Source organism: Taudactylus pleione, unplaced genomic scaffold (assembly GCF_031769625.1).
Source record: "Taudactylus pleione unplaced genomic scaffold, aTauple2 ptg001874l, whole genome shotgun sequence".
Taxonomy (NCBI): Eukaryota; Metazoa; Chordata; class Amphibia; order Anura; family Myobatrachidae; genus Taudactylus; species Taudactylus pleione.
In genome coordinates this window covers 448,355-466,100 of record NW_028286271.1, presented here as the reverse complement: position 1 = coordinate 466,100, position 17,746 = coordinate 448,355, and the positions used below count along the sequence as shown (strand labels likewise).

The 17,746-nt window shown below is 45.6% G+C and overlaps 1 protein-coding gene and 1 pseudogene across 3 annotated transcripts in view; both read left to right on the top strand.

Annotated features, from left to right (window-relative positions):
* WARS1 (tryptophanyl-tRNA synthetase 1) overlaps window positions 1-16,361 on the top strand; it is a 94,172-nt gene extending 77,811 nt beyond the window's left edge. For all 3 annotated transcript variants that reach the window (XM_088465155.1, XM_088465154.1, XM_088465153.1), the window contains exons 9-11: window positions 2,481-2,654; window positions 13,202-13,342; window positions 16,131-16,361. In XM_088465155.1, the coding sequence (XP_088321281.1) occupies window positions 2,481-2,654; window positions 13,202-13,342; window positions 16,131-16,289 (474 nt within the window). In that variant the 3' untranslated portion in view covers window positions 16,290-16,361. The remainder of the gene's footprint in view (window positions 1-2,480; window positions 2,655-13,201; window positions 13,343-16,130) is intronic.
* On the top strand, window positions 8,899-9,061 carry LOC148436241 (U2 spliceosomal RNA; annotated as a pseudogene).
* Window positions 16,362-17,746: the final 1,385 nt, after the last annotated feature.

Below are 17,746 nucleotides of genomic sequence, written 5' to 3'. Positions count from 1 at the left end.
AGTACTGAAGCTACCTTCAGTGACTCTTTGTCAGTGAAGTGGTCCTTCCACTTTGTGTACCTGTGTCCTCCGGTCTCCCTTCTTCCTCGAGGTCTTCGGAAGTTTAATTCGAGACGGAGGGGCTTTCCTTCTGGGGGCTCCAGTTTGTCCCAGACATCACTGGTACTAAGATTTTCGGAGTCTCCTCATCGATGCTCCATTCCTACTGCTTCACTATCTGGACCTGTTGTCTCAGGGTCCTTGTTTTTCCCTGGACCTGGATCATTTGTCTTTGACTGCGCCCCTGCTGTGGTCCTAGGACTTCCCTGGCTCTGTCTTCATTGAGATGTTTAGAGCAGATAGGCCAGACTTTGCTGGGATCTGCCACGGACTGTGGCATACATAATTCTTATGGTATCGTACCTGTCTATACGATCCTCCGGTGTCCAGGATTTCCAGATATTCTGGCATTCCTTCCGGCTGGCTTGGGGTTCAGCCTCGGCCTGGCCTTCCTGACAGTGCGGATCTCTACACTGTCGGTATGGTTAAGATATGGAATTGCTCCACTCTGGTATCCAGTTCATCCTTTGGAGTGTTTTCTGGATTATGCCTCCACTTGTCCTCCCTAGGGACTCCTTGGGAGTTAGTAGTGGTTCTTTGTTCCCTCCGGGGACAGTCAATGGAACCGCTGGTTGTGATAGCCATTACATGGTCTATTGTTTAAGCTCTCTCTCTCTCTCAGGGTGTTTATATCAACCAGGAGAGTGTCTGAATTGGGAGTGTTCTCATGTGGCTCCCTCTTCTGGAGGGCATCATATCAGGGTGTGAGTTGCTCTCGCCCTGTGTTTCTTCCTAGAGTGGTTTTTAGGTTCCATATTATTCTGGAACTTATGGTACGGCCATTCAGTCCCCAGTCCTCTCGGCTGGGGTGGTCTCATTGACTGTGGTCCGGCCTCTTTGGCTTTATGTGATCCGTTCAAGTTCCTTATGGAAATCGGACTCCTTATTGGTGGTCTGAGATTTCTGGTTTTCACAGGAAAGGATGGCCGGCCTATAATGAAATGTTGGCTGGATGGCCTCGTATGTCTTCCTCAGGGGCCTACCCATGGGTAGGCCTTTCTGTTGTTGATGCTTGTTTTTTCTCGGGCCATGTAACCCTCGTGGGTGGCTCGCTGTGGCGCCTTGGCTGTGTTGCCTTACTAGGCGGCCTTGTGGTCTTCTGTCCACACCTTTTTAAGGTTCTAGGCATTGGTTTCCTTTGCCTCTCAGGATGCTTCCTTTTTGGCGACGGATTCTCCTCTCAGCACAGGAGCGTCCCCACCCTTGGTTGAACTGCTTTGGGACATCCCCAAGGTCAACCCTGTGGACCCCTTATGGACCCTGAAGTAGAAAACAAGAGATATGGTAAGAACTTACCTTTGTTATCTCTGTTTCTACGAAGTCCATAGGGTCCACAGGGCGCCCGCCCTGACGCACCTGGCTTCATATGGGCTGTGTTACTGGCCACCGGTTTCCCGTCTCCTTTTCTGTGAGTATGGTTCCAGAGTTTTCCAGTTTTTTCTCTCTTTTTCTCTCCTCCTCCGGCCTTTGGCTACTTACAAACTGAGGTGCCTCTGGCTGGGGGGCGGGGTTATAGGGAGAGTGGACCCAAGTGCATCCTGGGAGCTAAAAGCTTTAACTGCGTGGTGCCCGGATTTGGTTCCCAACCTATACCCCAAGGTCAACCCTGTGGACCCTATGGACTTCGTAGAAACAGAGATAACAAAGGTAAGTTCTTACCATATCTCTTGTTTTTCTCATTTTCCATGAGTAAAGGACAGTTTTTAGAACTAAAAACCTTTTTTTAGCCTGAGGTAAGTGGCCAGATTCCATGAGAACCAGTCGATGATTGTTCCCATAATGTGCCGGGATGGTTCTCCAGATGATAAGGGCCCTCAGGACCCTGACCACATCCAAAGATAGCAAAGCATTATGTAAGAAGTGCTTTGGGTGGATGATCTGCTTATCTGTGTGATTCCCATAAGAGGTGCCCTTGGCAGCCCTCTAAGCAGACCATTGTTCAGTGGGTTATGGCCATAATTTGTTGTTTCGTATTGGTGCAGTAGTTCTTGAAGAATTGAAGGCTCATTACACTGGATCAGTGGGTGCTTTGTAGCGTTGAGGCATGGGGTCAGCACCTGTGCAGAGTTGTAGCCTGATCTTCCCTGCAAACGTATGAAGTTCTATCAGTTGGACGTCTTTTGCTTTACATGTATAAAGGTTGATTTTTAGCTTTGGTGACATTCACTAGATTAATGAACTGGACAAGAAGTGGTAAAAAATATGCACTTTAGCACAACACGAGGTAAACACAAATATTATATTAACATTAATTTACATGTTCTTAAATTTCCTTAGAATAAGGCCAAAGACCAGTGCAGTACATTATTCATGCCTTGTGGTGCATTATTCATCTCGTCTCTCTCCTGCTTAGTGTAACATGTTGCTTTTCTCTGTATTAGGACCCGTACTTCAGAATGACCAGAGATGTGGCGCCAAGGATCAGTTCTCTTAAGCCAGCACTGCTGCATTCTACCTTTTTCCCAGCATTACAAGGAGCACAGACCAAAATGAGCGCAAGTGACCCCAACTCCTCCATTTTCCTCATAGACACCGCCAAGCAGATCAAGTCTAAGGTACAACCGGGTTCTGTTTCCCATTCAGCCGATGCCCGGTCATTCTAACATTGCAGTGATCATACAGCATGGCTCCTGCACAATGGTAGTAGCAGGCCGTTCTATTGCTCGCAGTGCTGGTGGTGTGCCATTGGAACAGTGTGCGGTCGCTGGTAATGGTGGCATATGGTAGGCACAAAGTCCCTCATACCTCTATCGTGGTGCACATAGCAGGTAACTGGAGGGGGAGGGTCAGCGCTACAGAGAACATCATCCCCGACCACCCGCTCTATCTCCTTCTATAAATCAGGGGGTGATGTGCAAGCTATTTAGTACCACATTTACAATGCAGCAATGGTTGCAATCTGAGATCACTACATGATACTACAGAGCGTGTTCCCTACATGTTGGGGGTAATTGTGTGTTATACTGAGTAGTTCTGATTGTAGGGATCAGTGAACCCTCAGACACTGCATTATTAGAAAGCTGTGGACACAGGTAACCAGCCGCCAGTGTTTCTGTGTAAGATGTCCATTATCCGGAATCTGTAACAACAGCTCAGGTCTCTGGTAACCTCTAGAAATACTACAGAATAACATTGTCATAAATGAACACATAATCTCACTCTTAAATGTTCCTGTTATCATAATATGGCATATCACTGTACACCCGGGCCCTCTGTGTCTTCCCAATATCCGGTCCTGGTCATATAAATGCTATTTCTTCTTCCTCCACTAGGGGGCACAGGGATCACTCTGGGTATAGCCTGGAGAGGGAGAATCTGGGCACCAAGTAGTTACTGATTTCTTCCCAGCAGCCACCTGGCTCCTTCTCCACTATACCCTGCCACCGGCCAGCAGTGTTAGTTTGGTGCTGAGCAGGAACGGGCACCTGTTTGTGGGGGCTGCTTTAAAGTGGCCCCTTTTACTGTATTTATTTATTTTTAAATATCTTTTTAAAATTTTTTCTAACGAGCGGGCAATGAAGGGCATCCAACAGGATGCCGTCACCGCCGTTCCGTTGACCCCAGCACCGGTGACTAGGCCAGTGACTAACGCCGCGGGTCTCTGGGGCTCAGCACACATCGCTCCCGGAGCCCGCAGTCAGACGGTATCGGGGACAAGGTAAGAGCGAGCTATTTACTACCGGGGAGGTGACCACCGGCGGTGTTGGTAGTGTCGTCTCCGGGTATCCATGCTTCAAACACTAGACCACCAGGCTACGAGGGAATAGAACACTTCTTACTAGCGGTAATGCCCATGTCCCTGTGGTCCACACCATAGGGGGAGACCGGCTCTTCCTGTTAGCCCCTCCCCCAGCACTGGGTGCGCGCTCTCTTGCAGACAGCCGGTCTCAGGGGGCTTCCATCTCACTCTCTTCACCTCCTATAAAATGCATGCTCCTACCGGTTCCAGAGAGTCTGGGCTTTGTCTCCATGTATACCTCGCTATAACTACCCTGGTGACTAATCTGTTTAATCTGTGTGACTGTAATCTGTGTAAGGTGTGTGTGAGACTGTAGTCACACACTTTACACAGATTACAGTCACATACTTTACAGTCTCACACTTTAATCTGTGTGTAATCTTTGTGACTAATCTGTGTAATCTGTGTGACTGTAATCTGTGTAAGGTGTGTGTGACTGTAATCTGTGTAAGGTGTGTGTGACTAATCTGTGTAAGGTGTGTGTGACTGTAATCTGTGTAAGGTGTGTGTGACTGTAATCTGTGTAAGGTGTGTGTGACTGTAATCTGTGTAAGGTGTGTGTGACTAAAGGTGTGTGTGACTGTAATCTGTGTAAGGTGTGTGTGACTGTAATCTGTGTAAGGTGTGTGTGACTGTAATCTGTGTAAAGTGTGTGTGACTAATCTGTGTAAGGTGTGTGTGACTGTAATCTGTGTAAGGTGTGTGTGACTGTAATCTGTGTAAAGTGTGTTTGACTAATCTGTGTAAAGTGTGTGTGACTGTAATCTGTGTAAGGTGTGTGTGACTGTAATCTGTGTAAGGTGTGTGTGACTGTAATCTGTGTAAGGTGTGTGTGACTGTAATCTGTGTAAAGTGTGTGTGACTGTAATCTGTGTAAAGTGTGTGTGACTAATCTGTAAAGTGTGTGACTGTAATCTGTGTAAAGTGTGTGTGACTGTAATCTGTGTGACTAATCTGTGTAAGGTCTGTGACTGTAATCTGGGTGACTAATCTGTGTAGGGTGTGTGTGACTGTAATCTGTGTAAAGTGTGTGTGACTGTAATCTGTGTAAAGCGTGTGACTGTAATCTGTGTAAGGGGTGTGACTGTAATCTGTGTAAGGGGTGTGACTGTAATCTGTGTGACTGTAATCTGTGTAAGGTATGTAACTAATCTGTGTAAGGTGTGTGTGACTGTAATCTGTGTAAGGGGTGTGACTGTAATCTGTGTAAGGGGTGTGACTGTAATCTGTGTAAGGGGTGTGACTGTAATCTGTGTAAAGTGTGTGTAACTGTAATCTGTGTGACTGTAATCTGTGTAAGGTGTCTGTGACTGTAATCTGTGTAAAGTGTGTGTGACTAATCTGTGACTGTAATCTATGCAATGTGTGTGACTGTAATCTGTGTAAGGTGTGCGTGACTGTAATCTGTGTAAATTGTGTGACTGTAATCTGTGTAAAGTGTGTGACTATAATCTGTGTAAGGTGTGTGACTGTAATCTGTGCAAGGTGTGTGACTGTAATCTGTGTAAGGTGTGTGACTGTAATTTGTGTAAAGTGTGTGTGACTGTAATCTGTGACTAATCTGTGTAAGGTGTGTGACTGTAATCTGTGTTACTAATCTGTGTTATCTAGTCACACACCTTCCCCAGATTAGTCACATAGATTACACAGATTAGTCACACAGATTACAATCACACACCTTCCCCAGATTACAGTCACATAATCTGTGTAAAGTGTGTGACTGTAATCTGTGTGACTAATCTGTGTAAGGTGTGTGACTGTAATTTGTGTAAAGTGTGTGTGACTGTAATCTGTGTAAATTGTGTGATAATCTGTGTCAATTGTGTGATAATCTGTGTAAGGTGTGTGTGACTAATCTGTGTAAAATGTGTGTGACTGTAATGTGTGACTGTAATCTGTAGTCACACACATTACACAGATTACAGTTACACACATTACAGTCACACACACCTTACACAGATTAGTCATACACATTACAGTCACACACACCTTACACAGATTAGTCACACAATTTACACAGATTACAGTCACACACCCCTTACACAGATTATAGTCACACACATTACACAATCTGTGTAAAGTGTGTGTGACTAATCTGTAAATTGTGTGACTGTAATCTGTGTAAAGTGTGTGTGACTGTAATCTGTGTAAGGGGTGTGACTGTAATCTGTGTAAAGTGTGTGTGACTAATCTGTGTAAAGTGTGTGTGACTGTAATCTGTGTAAAGTGTGTGTGACTGTAATCTGTGACTATAATCTGTGCAATGTGTGTGACTGTAATCTGTGTAAGGTGTGACACTGTAATTTGTGTAAAGTGTGTGTGACTAATCTGTGTAAGGTGTGTGTGTGACTAATCTGTGTAAGGTGTGTGTGACTGTAATCTGTTTAAAGTGTGTAACTGTAATCTGTGACTATAATCTGTGCAATGTGTGTGACTGTAATCTGTGTAAGGTGTGTGACTGTAATTTGTGTAAGGTGTGTGACTAATCTGTGTAAGGGGTGTGACTGTAATCTGTGTAAAGTGTGTAACTGTAATCTGTGTGACTGTAATCTGTGTAAGGTGTGTAACTAATCTGTGTAAGGTGTCTGTGACTGTAATCTGTGTAAATTGTGTGACTGTAATCTGTGTAAGGTGTCTGTGACTGTAATCTGTGCAATGTGTGTGACTGTAATCTGTGTAAAGTGTGCGTGACTGTAATCTGTGTAAATTGTGTGACTGTAATGTGTGTGACTGTAATCTGTAGTCACACACATTACACAGATTACAGTTACACACATTACAGTCACACACACCTTACACATATTAGTCACACACATTAGTCACACACACCTTACACAGTTTAGTCACACAATTTACACAGATTACAGTCACACACCCCTTACACAGATTATAATCACACACATTACACAATCTGTGTAAGGTGTGTGTGACTAATCTGTAAATTGTGTGACTGTAATCTGTGTAAAGTGTGTGTGACTGTAATCTGTGTAAGGGGTGTGACTGTAATCTGTGTAAAGTGTGTGTGACTAATCTGTGTAAGGTGTGCGTGACTGTAATCTGTGCAATGTGTGTGACTGTAATCTGTGTAAGGTGTGCGTGACTGTAATCTGTGTAAAGTGTGCGTGACTGTAATCTGTGTAAGGTGTGTAACTATAATCTGTGTAAGGTGTGTGACTGTAATCTGTGCAATGTGTGTGACTGTAATCTGTGTAAGGTGTGCGTGACTGTAATCTGTGTAAAGTGTGTGACTGTAATCTGTGTGACTAATCTGTGTAATCTATGTGACTGTAATCTGGTGAAGGTGTGTGACTAATCTGTGTAAAGTGTGTGACTGTAATCTGTGTGACTAATCCGTGTAAGGGGTGTGACTGTAATCTGCGTAAGGTGTGTGTGACTGTAATCTGTGTGACTAATCTGTGTGACTGTAATCTGGGGAAGGTGTGTGACTATAATCTGTGTGATTTATCTGTGTGACTGTAATCTGGGGAAGGTGTGTGACTGTAATCTGGGGAAGGTGTGTGTGACTGTAATCTGTGTAAGGGGTGTGATTGTAAGGGGTGTGACTGTAATCTGTGTAAGGTGTGTGATTTTAGTCACACAGATTACACAGATTAGTGTCACACAGATTACACAGATTAGGGTCACACAGATTAATCTGTGTGACTGTAATCTGGGGAAGGTGTGTGACTGTAATATGTGTAAAGTTTGTAACTGTAATCTGTGTAAGGGGTGTGACTGTAATCTGTGTAAGGGGTGACTGTAATCTGTGTAAAGTGTGTAACTAATCTGTGTAAGGTGTGTGTGACTGTAATCTGTGACTATAATCTGCAATGTGTGTGACTGTAATCTGTGTTAGGTGTGCGTGACTGTAATCTGTGCAATGTGTGTGACTGTAATCTGTGTAAGGTGTGCGTGACTGTAATCTGTGTAAAGTGTGCGTGACTGTAATCTGTGTAAGGTGTGCGTGACTGTAATCTGTGTAAGGTGTGTAACTATAATCTGTGTAAGGTGTGTGACTGTAATCTGTGCAATGTGTGTGACTGTAATCTGTGTAAGGTGTGCGTGACTGTAATCTGTGTAAAGTGTGTGACTGTAATCTGTGTGACTAATCTGTGTAATCTATGTGACTGTAATCTGGGGAAGGTGTGTGACTAATCTGTGTAAAGTGTGTGACTGTAATCTGTGTGACTAATCCGTGTAAGGGGTGTGACTGTAATCTGCGTAAGGTGTGTGTGACTGTAATCTGTGTGACTAATCTGTGTGACTGTAATCTGGGGAAGGTGTGTGACTATAATCTGTGTGATTTATCTGTGTGACTGTAATCTGGGGAAGGTGTGTGACTGTAATCTGGGGAAGGTGTGTGTGACTAATCTGTGTAAGGCGTGTGACTAATCTGTGCTGTACTGCGCTCCTGCCCCAGGTATAGCATTTACATCCTGACACCGCTTTACATGACCTGAGGTTTTTTTTCCCTAGCCCCACTTATTTCTCTATTTGTGGCACAACCCCGTATACACATCACTGTTTATTATAACTTTTGTGTGGTGTGAAATACCATTGGATTGCTTTAAACGGCTTCCAAGGTTGAAGCACCCAGGGAGGTGGGTGCTCATGTTATAAGTAGCAGTTGAACCTTTTTTCCTGGAGCAGTGTAATAACACTTCCTCCACAGATCTCTGTGTTCTGAAACCACGGTGGCAGAGGAATCCCTGTGACAGGTCTTGGGCCTGGTATTTCAATGCTACGCTGCATGAGGGTTCTTTCGACTAGGGCTACCAGTCAAGGAAACCATAACAGACTACCAATTACGGTAATGTGGGTGTTTACTTACCAGTTTGCAACTCCCGACCGGTTAGAATATTGTCTTGCGGGCTAATACGCAGGTCTCCTTCCTACAAGGAGGATCAAACCTGCCATCAAGTCTATTAGATGCAACACTCTTTTACTTACCGTACAGGAGTGGCTGACTGTTTGTATCCTGTGGTTGTGAGGTGTTGTCAGTTCAGCCCCTGATTGCCTTTCAGGGCTCAGTACAGGCCTATCCAGTTTACAGCACTGGGAGCGATTTTTGGCCTTTGACCAAGATCAGGTGTAGTATCTGTTCTTATCATTTTCATACTGTCTATATCTGGGCACCATATAAAACAGGGAAGTGACAAAGGTACTTGCTCTGTCCACTCCGCGCATTCACCTGGTATGGCATCCAGGTCCAGTGTACTTCTGTCAGGTTAGGAGCCCTAAAGGAAGCTGGATTTTCCAGGCCCTGAAAAACACTCATATAAGGCCGGACAAATTATTTCTGTTTCTTGGCACATGCAGCCCCCTGCTCTAGAGCCCAGGTACTTAGAGCTGAGGTCAGGACAGTACTTCCTTCCTTTAGGTAGCTTGAGGACCTCCTATGGGAGGCTTTTAGATATCTAAGCAATTGCTTTAGTTTATCCACTACCAGCGACGGAATAGGATTCCCGGTTTTCTCCCTTTGCCTGTCTTGTTAGATCTGCTATCTGGCTGGAAAGATCTAGTATAAAGTGCATCTCTCGTTTTGCTTGGGCGCTAAGACTAGAGGCTGCTGGGCAGATCCCTGACTGGACAGTGCAGTCGGACTACTACCTAGCTGATATGAGATCATTGAAATATTAGCCTCTTAAGCGCAGACATCTGGCGTGCCGGCCAGGAAGTCTCTGGCGAGCGGTCACTGACTCTAGGTATTTAGAGGCTCTTCTGTATTTCAAGAGATCTCTCATTGTCCGGGTTTGAACGAGACAATCTCTAGGTAGTGCCCGCATACATTATTTGCCTTTTGTACAGGCCGTCTACCTTCTAAATTAAAAAGTTCCTCCTCTACGGACCCTGGTCCCTGACGTAGCTGGCCTCGACCATAGGGTCTTCGGCACTGAGTCTTCTGGAGACGTGGGTTCAGATCCCACCTCTGACACAGGGTAGTGCTCCTGTTTGGGGACCAGTACAGCCTGAGGACTCATTTAGACCTTATCTGGTTTCCCAAACACTCCCTTCTGGGAGACTCTGGGCCTGATTCAGACCCGCTAGCGAGCGGGTCGATGTTGGGCCAGTGCGCATGCGCACGACGGACCCGGCTCCGTCGTGCGCAAACGCGAGACCCGGATAGCGACGGGCAAGCCGTCGCTATTGGTCTCGCTACAAAGGGGGTGTAGCAAAAGCACTCCAGGGCTTGCGGCAGACGAGACCCTACCACAAGGGTCTCGTCGCAAGCCCGTTGGTCTTGACCATCTTTTTGGCCTCTCGCTATAGCTGTGGGTGGTTACCCACAGCTATGCGAGCGGCCAGGAGGCAGCTCTATAATCAGGAAGGACTGCCCTGATTCAGAGAGAGCGCTCTGTCAGAGCGTCCGGCTCTGAATCAGGGCCTCTGTTCGCTCCCCTTTGACCTCGGTTAGATACCGGACTGCTTTTTCCAGCCCACTCTTATTTTCTGGCTGCTAGCAGGACTCCAGGATTCTATGGCCCACATGGGGTCGTTCCGCTCTATCATTCGCTTAGACTAGAGGGTTTCAGAGCATCCTTTTACATATAGGAGGCTTATTTACATATTGCAGGTGTATCCGTCACCAGCACTTCCTAGGGATGCTGTGCAGTACAATTCTTTCCAGTTTCCGATGTCACTATTACGTTATTTTTCATGAGGATCAGACTAAGGGTCTCCTGGTTACCGTCCTCTCTACCCTGACATCCCTACCACTGCAGCACAGACCATGTAATGGTTAGCAGTACTGCCTCACAGCACTGAAGTCATGGCTTTAATTCCCACTATGAATTCTCCAAATGCTTGAAGTGTTCTTACACTCTCGCAGGCAGATCTTCGTCGGGGTGCAGTGACTACACTTTCATTTCCTGCATCTTCACAGGAAAATGTCGGCCCTATTTCATACGTAAAGTCTGCGCCACAACAAAACAACCGCATGTATCCTAAGAAGCAAAGCGCTAGTGCACAGATTTCACAACATGCTCCATTCCCTTTGGGATCCAGGACAGAGGTCCTTCTCACCACCAATGCACATCTTCATGGGTGGAGGGTAGTAACCTGTTATTAGGTTTTCGAGATCAGTGGGTGGCTTATGCGAGCCTGAAATTACGAATCTGGATGGTTTCAGAACCCTCTGTCTGGTTCTGCCTTTTCTCCAGCATCGTCCAGTCCTGGCGGGTACGACTCTTGTTGCTCACATAAGCCATCATGTGGCGGTCTCAGTTGCAGTTCCTTTGACATGGTCAGCTGCTCTCCCAGTTGGGTGGAGCATCATTTTATGATTAAGTAGGCAGCCTTCCTTCCTGCAGCTCTCCTGGAACAGTGAACTCCTAGGCTGCCGGGTCATTCACTACGGTACATAGAATGTAGAGCCTAACGCTTTTCAGTGCCTTATGATCCCGGGCCCTGAGAAACATCAGGATTATGGTGTCTCACATAACCATGATTTTAGCGATTCTGTTTTCAGCTCCTGAGTTCTCGAAGCTCCCCTATTGGTCGCTCCAGAGGTACAGTGGCAGTCTCCACACGGTGACCGTACAACGCAACTCCTTCAGCCTTCCAGTCGGCGCTTCCATGCGTCTTCCTCTACGGTCAGTTCTTGGTCTACGAGCCTGTGCTTCTATCAGACTCTGGCCCCCCTCACTTGTCAGAGTGGCTCTTGTCACCCGTCCTACAGCGTAGGGGGGTTTCTTTTAGTGACCTTTTTTGTACCCTGCTACATGCCGGTTGGCCCAATTCGGTCAGGAGTTCTTTAGCTTGGGGCTTCCTTCCCAATTCATTCCAGCTATGTTGAATCCTCTCTTTGCGCATTGGGGCCTTTGGTCCTCTTCCAGGGGATGCTGGTCTCCGACCTGTTGTTTTGCTTCAACAACTGCTTTGCGGCTACCAGAAGTTTGGACGCCTTTTTCAGGGTGTCCTCGGTGTGTTTTCACCATTTGTTCTTACCAGCTGGCTCCTTTGAATCTTCTGGGGTTCTTGGGATTCTTTGGTAGGCTCGCTTAGGAGTCCTTGATTCTTAGTTTGTGGTGCAATTTGCTCATTCATTGGATTACTGAGACAGCTGTAATACTCCCAGCCTTTGTTTGGCGTGGGGGGGGGGGTTGTCTGTTTGAGCGCCTTGTGTTGTTGCTCCCCTATTTTTATTATTTTCCTTTGATTGCACCGTTCTGCAGTCTCGCCTGGGTTCCTACCCAGTTGTCTTGGTTCCTCTCTTACCTGCAGTTCTGGTGTTCCGTTATCTTTTGCTTTCCGGACTCCTCCCCGGTAGAAGCATCTACGGATGTAGGTCTCCGGTGATTTTTCCTTGGACAGACCTGGAGTTCAGTTTCTCTGTGGTCCTGTATGGTTTTCACAAGTGGGGCTGGCCGTTTCTGTACAGATTATCCTGGTGGCCCTGTTTTGCTTTTCTCCACAATCTGTGGCGGATCTCCTGCCTCTGTCGTGGTAACTGTGCATTACACTAGGTCAGCGGGACCTTCGTGGGGGAATCACCGTGGCGTTTTGCGGTACAACTTGTCCAGCTGCTACATGGTTATCTGCCCACATTTTTTGTATTTGTTTCTGTGCAGAGGTCACCTTCACGTCTTCGGGTACGAATGGCGTTCCCAGTGCAGCCCAGGAGCGTCCCTTCTCATTGGGGAACAGCTTTTAGGACATCCCTGTGCCCCCTAGTGGAGGAAGAAGAAAAGAGTATTTATGGTCTTTACCTTGTTAAATCCTTTTGACTCCTTAGACCCTGATGTACCTGGCTTGCGGGGTTTATTCCTCTGATTCCGGTTCTTGGCGCACCTTTTCTCTGACATGTGTTCTGAGTGTGTGCAGGTCTTCCTTCTCCCTCTTCTTTGCCTTCCTCCTGCCCTTGGCTTGCTAACTTAAACTGCTGGCCGGTGGCTGAGGGCTGGGTTAGTAAGGAGCTGCTGAATCCCCCTGGCACAGTTAGTAAGGAGCTGATGAACCCTCCTGGCACAGTTAGTAAGGAGCTGCTGAATTAGTAAGGAGCTGCTGAACCCTCCTGGCACAGTTAGTAAGGAGCTGCTGAACCCTCCTGGCACAGTTAGTAAGGAGCTGATGAACCCTCCTGGCACTGTTAGTAAGGAGCTGATGAACCCTCCTGGCACAGTTAGTAAGGAGCTGCTGAACCCTCCTGGCACAGTTAGTAAGGAGCTGCTGAACCCTCCTGGCACAGTCAGTAAGGAGCTGAAGTGTTGGACCCCAAGATTCTGCATATGTATAATAGCAGTTCTGCCCTTTTCAGTTCACAATAGTGTCATATTTATGGTGGTCATATATGATGGCCCTTGTTTATTACTCATACCTAGCATTACGGAGTATACTAGCTACTTGGATTCTCCTCTCTTTCAGATCAATAAGCATGCATTCTCCGGGGGGAAAGACACTGTAGAAGAACACCGGAAATATGGAGGCAACTGTGAGGTTGACGTCTGTTACATGTATCTGACTTTCTTCCTGGAAGACGATGAGAAGCTTGAACAAATTAAACAAGTATGAGAACTATGTATATATAATATTTCTCTTTCATTGTGCCTGGGGGATGCTGGTAACCTTTGGATCATTGCAGAGCTGCACTTACGGGGGGGCGGGGGGTGTTACACTCGGACACAACTGTGCTCAAAACTGTCAAATGGAACCCAAACAATGACATTACAGGAAATGGGAAAACAGGGACTGACGATCCGGGAGCTGCCGGGGCGATGTGTCAGCTATTACTATAGAACACAGATACGTGTGAAGAGAATAAAATGTTATTATTATTTACTTCTGGGAGGTTGTGGGATATTTATAACTCTACTATAGTATCTTGATATCTGCTGCAAGTTATATTAGGGCTTTGGAAATGCCTCTAAATTCACTTAGACAAGAAAAGGAAAAGCTGTCCCTGCATATGTAGTGATATCACTGCTCAAAGCTTCATTTCTAAATAACGTGTTCTCAATAAGCTATATAACATCTTTAAATCTCCTCAATATAATGAATAACAATGGCATCTGACTGTAATCCAGTATTATGTTTATATATAACCAGATACATATAAAACTGTATAACAATAGATAAAATAAGGAGCAATTATTTGTAGCTATATACAGTATAATCCAATCTCTCTCTGCACTTGTTGCAGGCTCAATTGATTCACAATACAAATTTTTGGTCACATATATCAGGCGCTAATTAGTTGTTTCATATCATCAAATATAACAAAATAAAATCAAGTAAAATTCTTTATAATGTCTCTTGTTTCATACATATACTGATTGTCCGTCCAAAATTTTCTGTTGCTCGTTGGAAAATTTCACTTCCAAAGGTATATAGAAAAAAAGAGAAAAGGGCTGTATAGTGTAGTAATTTTTAAAAAAAACTTTTAATGACACATACACTTACAGTTAAGTATAAAATTCAGACTTCTTGCTATCACCTATAGCCAAGTCTCACTTATTCTGAGAACACTCAGAGTTAGAACATATATAGAAAGGGGAAATAAAACCAAAAAATACCAAAACAAAGTAATAAAGAGACAGTATTTGCTACAATTACTGTCACATCCACAGTTTTCTTAATTTATCCAAATTTGTAAAAGGTTTGAACCGTACCGTGGTTAGCACCAGATTTGGTGCCCTTTAGAGAGTATAAATGGGAGAATATCCGGATATGCTGCCCAGCTCCCTTTGAGCCTCTGGATGCTGCCCACGGTCACTGGATTTCACCAGCAGATAGATCCCAGCTGCCAACGCGTTTCGAGTGATGTCCACTCTTCCTCAAGGCTGTTGATTGCCCACATGTAGCAGAGTTAGTATAGATTAATAAACAGATAAGTCAAATTCAACTAATGTGTATATAAATGCCGGAGATTTTGTTGCGATAATTAGGATGAATCCTCCAGTCGAGCATAGAAAGTGCCATACAGAAAAATCTGCCTTATGTACAAGTCCCAAACCGCATCCTTACCCGACCAGCCAGCGTGTGACTGAGGTGCGCTGGAAGTCAGTCCTCCCGGAACACTTTGATGGCAGAGGGGTTTCGCTGTAAGACCTGAACTGTGCGCTATCTTTTAATGTGACAGCTGTGTAACTGGGAGCAGGATTCCTAAACTGGGATGTCTGCATCAAAGCACTTTGTTCCCTTGCAGCCATTCACTGCAAGATTACTTCTCACATGATTCCAGGATCCAATGCTGATCCAGGGTGTCCTATGTAAACCTTTCCCAAGCACCTCTGCTTGGACAGTTCAACTAGTCTTCCTGTGCCAGAAGCTTGTTTCTTCCAGTACTTTAACAGTCCTGGCTCCTGTGTCTTCGATACCTTGCAGTTTCCACATTGCAGAGTATCGGCACAAGTCTGCAGTTCTCTGCTACCAGTGTGCTGTCAGCTACCATCTGCAACTACCATCATATGCTCTCTGCTACCAGTGTGCTGTCAGCTACCATCTGCAACTACCATCATATGCTCTCTGCTACCAGTGTGCTGTCAGCTACCATCTGCAACTACCATCATATGCTCTCTGCTACCAGTGTGCTGTCAGCTACCATCTGCAACTGCCATCATATGCTCTCTGCTACCAGTGTGCTGTCAGCTACCATCTGCAACTACCATCATATGCTCTCTGCTACCAGTGTGCTGTCAGCTACCATCATATGCTCTCTGCTACCAGTGTGCTGTCAGCTACCATCTGCAACTACCATCATATGCTTTGTTACCAGTGTGCTGTCAGCTACCATCTGCAATTACCATTGTGTGCTCTCTGCTTCCATACTGACCACATATTACACAGGGGCACACAGGAGACCCCCTGGTCTGTAGCTCAGAGATGGTGCTTTCCCCAATGACATATGGCCTTTGCTGATCCCAGGATATAGTCAGTAAAAGTTACTATGCAAGAATGTCCCAAGACCAATCTTCCCCAAATGGCAAAGCCTTATAAATAACATAATAAACTAAGCTTCTACATGTGTGCAGTCCATACATTTATACATATGTTGTGTGCAGTTGTAGAACTGTAGAAATATATTACATATAGCATGTTATAATGCATTAGAATGTTTCCCTTTGATGGTGCTGCAGCAGGAAATCTTATGCAGTGGCGGCCACCTGCGGGGTAGGGTAAGGACACCTGCAGGGTAGGGTATAGGGCCACCTGCGGGGTAGGGTATAGGGCCACCTGCGGGGTAGGGTATAGGGCCACCTGCGGGGTAGGGTAAGGACACCTGCAGGGTAGCGCCTAGTTTTTCTGCAGCATTTACATGATCGGAATAGTTACTCCTCTTTATTTTGTATTGTAGGATTATACCAGTGGGGCGTTACTCACAGGGGAACTGAAGAAAATCTTGATAGAAACGTTACAGCCCATGATTGCAGCACATCAGGAGCGAAGGAAACAAGTCACGGATGAGATGGTGAAGCGACTGATGACTCCACGGAAGTTGGCGTTTGACTTTTAGAATCTCTTCCATGTCGGCAGCTGCACAATGTAATTTATCAATAAACCGATTCCATCTGCGTATTCCAGAAAATTGTCATCCAAGAAGTGTGTATTGTCCGATTATCCTACTCCTTCCCACAGCAGATATTCTACATTATTATAATACATTTATCTGTTAAACATATTTCTTACCCTGGATTAAACTTATTTCATCTTTAATCAACAACATTATTTATCACTAGTTATTTGGGTAAATCCTCCTGAAAGTGGAGTTTAAGTAAAACATAAATTCTGTTACTTAAGTAGGTTGCAGCAATCTACCCTATACGGTATCCCCATAAAGCTACCATGGTCTATGGGTACCACCCTCCCTCCTGCCAAGAGCACCGAAGCACCAGAGCACCTACCGGCCTGCGGAGATGACCACCCCCCACCTATGTCTTACTGTGCAAACTCCACACAAAATAGAATGGAAATGTTGTAGTTGGTTCTCTGGTATAAGGAGAGTTATGGCGAGAAATAGAAGAGTCTGTCTAGTCTCCTGAATACAGAGCATCCCTTTGCCCAGTGTAATTACAAACATGCTCTTCATACGTGTGATAGAGGAGTAACTATATAATGACATAGATGTACTGTACCCAGGGCTGCAGATGGATGTGGGTGCCACTCACGTGCCCTGTCTGTGATGGTAAGGGGGGGGGGTGATCTGTGCTCATCTCCTGACACCGGAGACCTGACTGCATTAATGGTAATGAGTGGGGTCTTCCAGGACACCTCTGCCCCTTACTAAGCACAATATCGGCATGACTGTGGACATAGGAATTTTTGCTGAAGCCGCCTTGGCACCTTTATTCAGAAGCGTTGGGAACTGTAAAGTGTACTTGGCCATTCACATCACTCCCTGCCCCAGTGCAGCTTACACTATATTCCCCATCACATGGTCACACACATACACACTAGGGGTCACATCACTCCCTGCCCCATTAGAGCTTACACTCTATATTCCCTATCACATACACACTAGGGGTCACATCACTCCCTGCCCCATTAGAGCTTACACTCTATATTCCCTATCACATACACACACACATACACACTAGGGGTCACATCACTCCCTGCCCCAGTGCTGCTTACACTCTATATTCCCCATCACATGGTCACACACATACACACTAGGGGTCACATCACTCCCTGCCCCATTAGAGCTTACACTCTATATTCCCTATCACATACACACTAGGGGTCACATCACTCCCTGCCCCATTAGAGCTTACACTCTATATTCCCTATCACATACACACACACATACACACTAGGGGTCACATCACTCCCTGCCCCAGTGCTGCTTACACTCTATATTCCCCATCACATGGTCACACACATACACACTAGGGGTCACATCACTCCCTGCCCCATGCCTTACACTCTATATTCCCTACCACATGATCAAATACATACACACTAGGGTTAATTTTT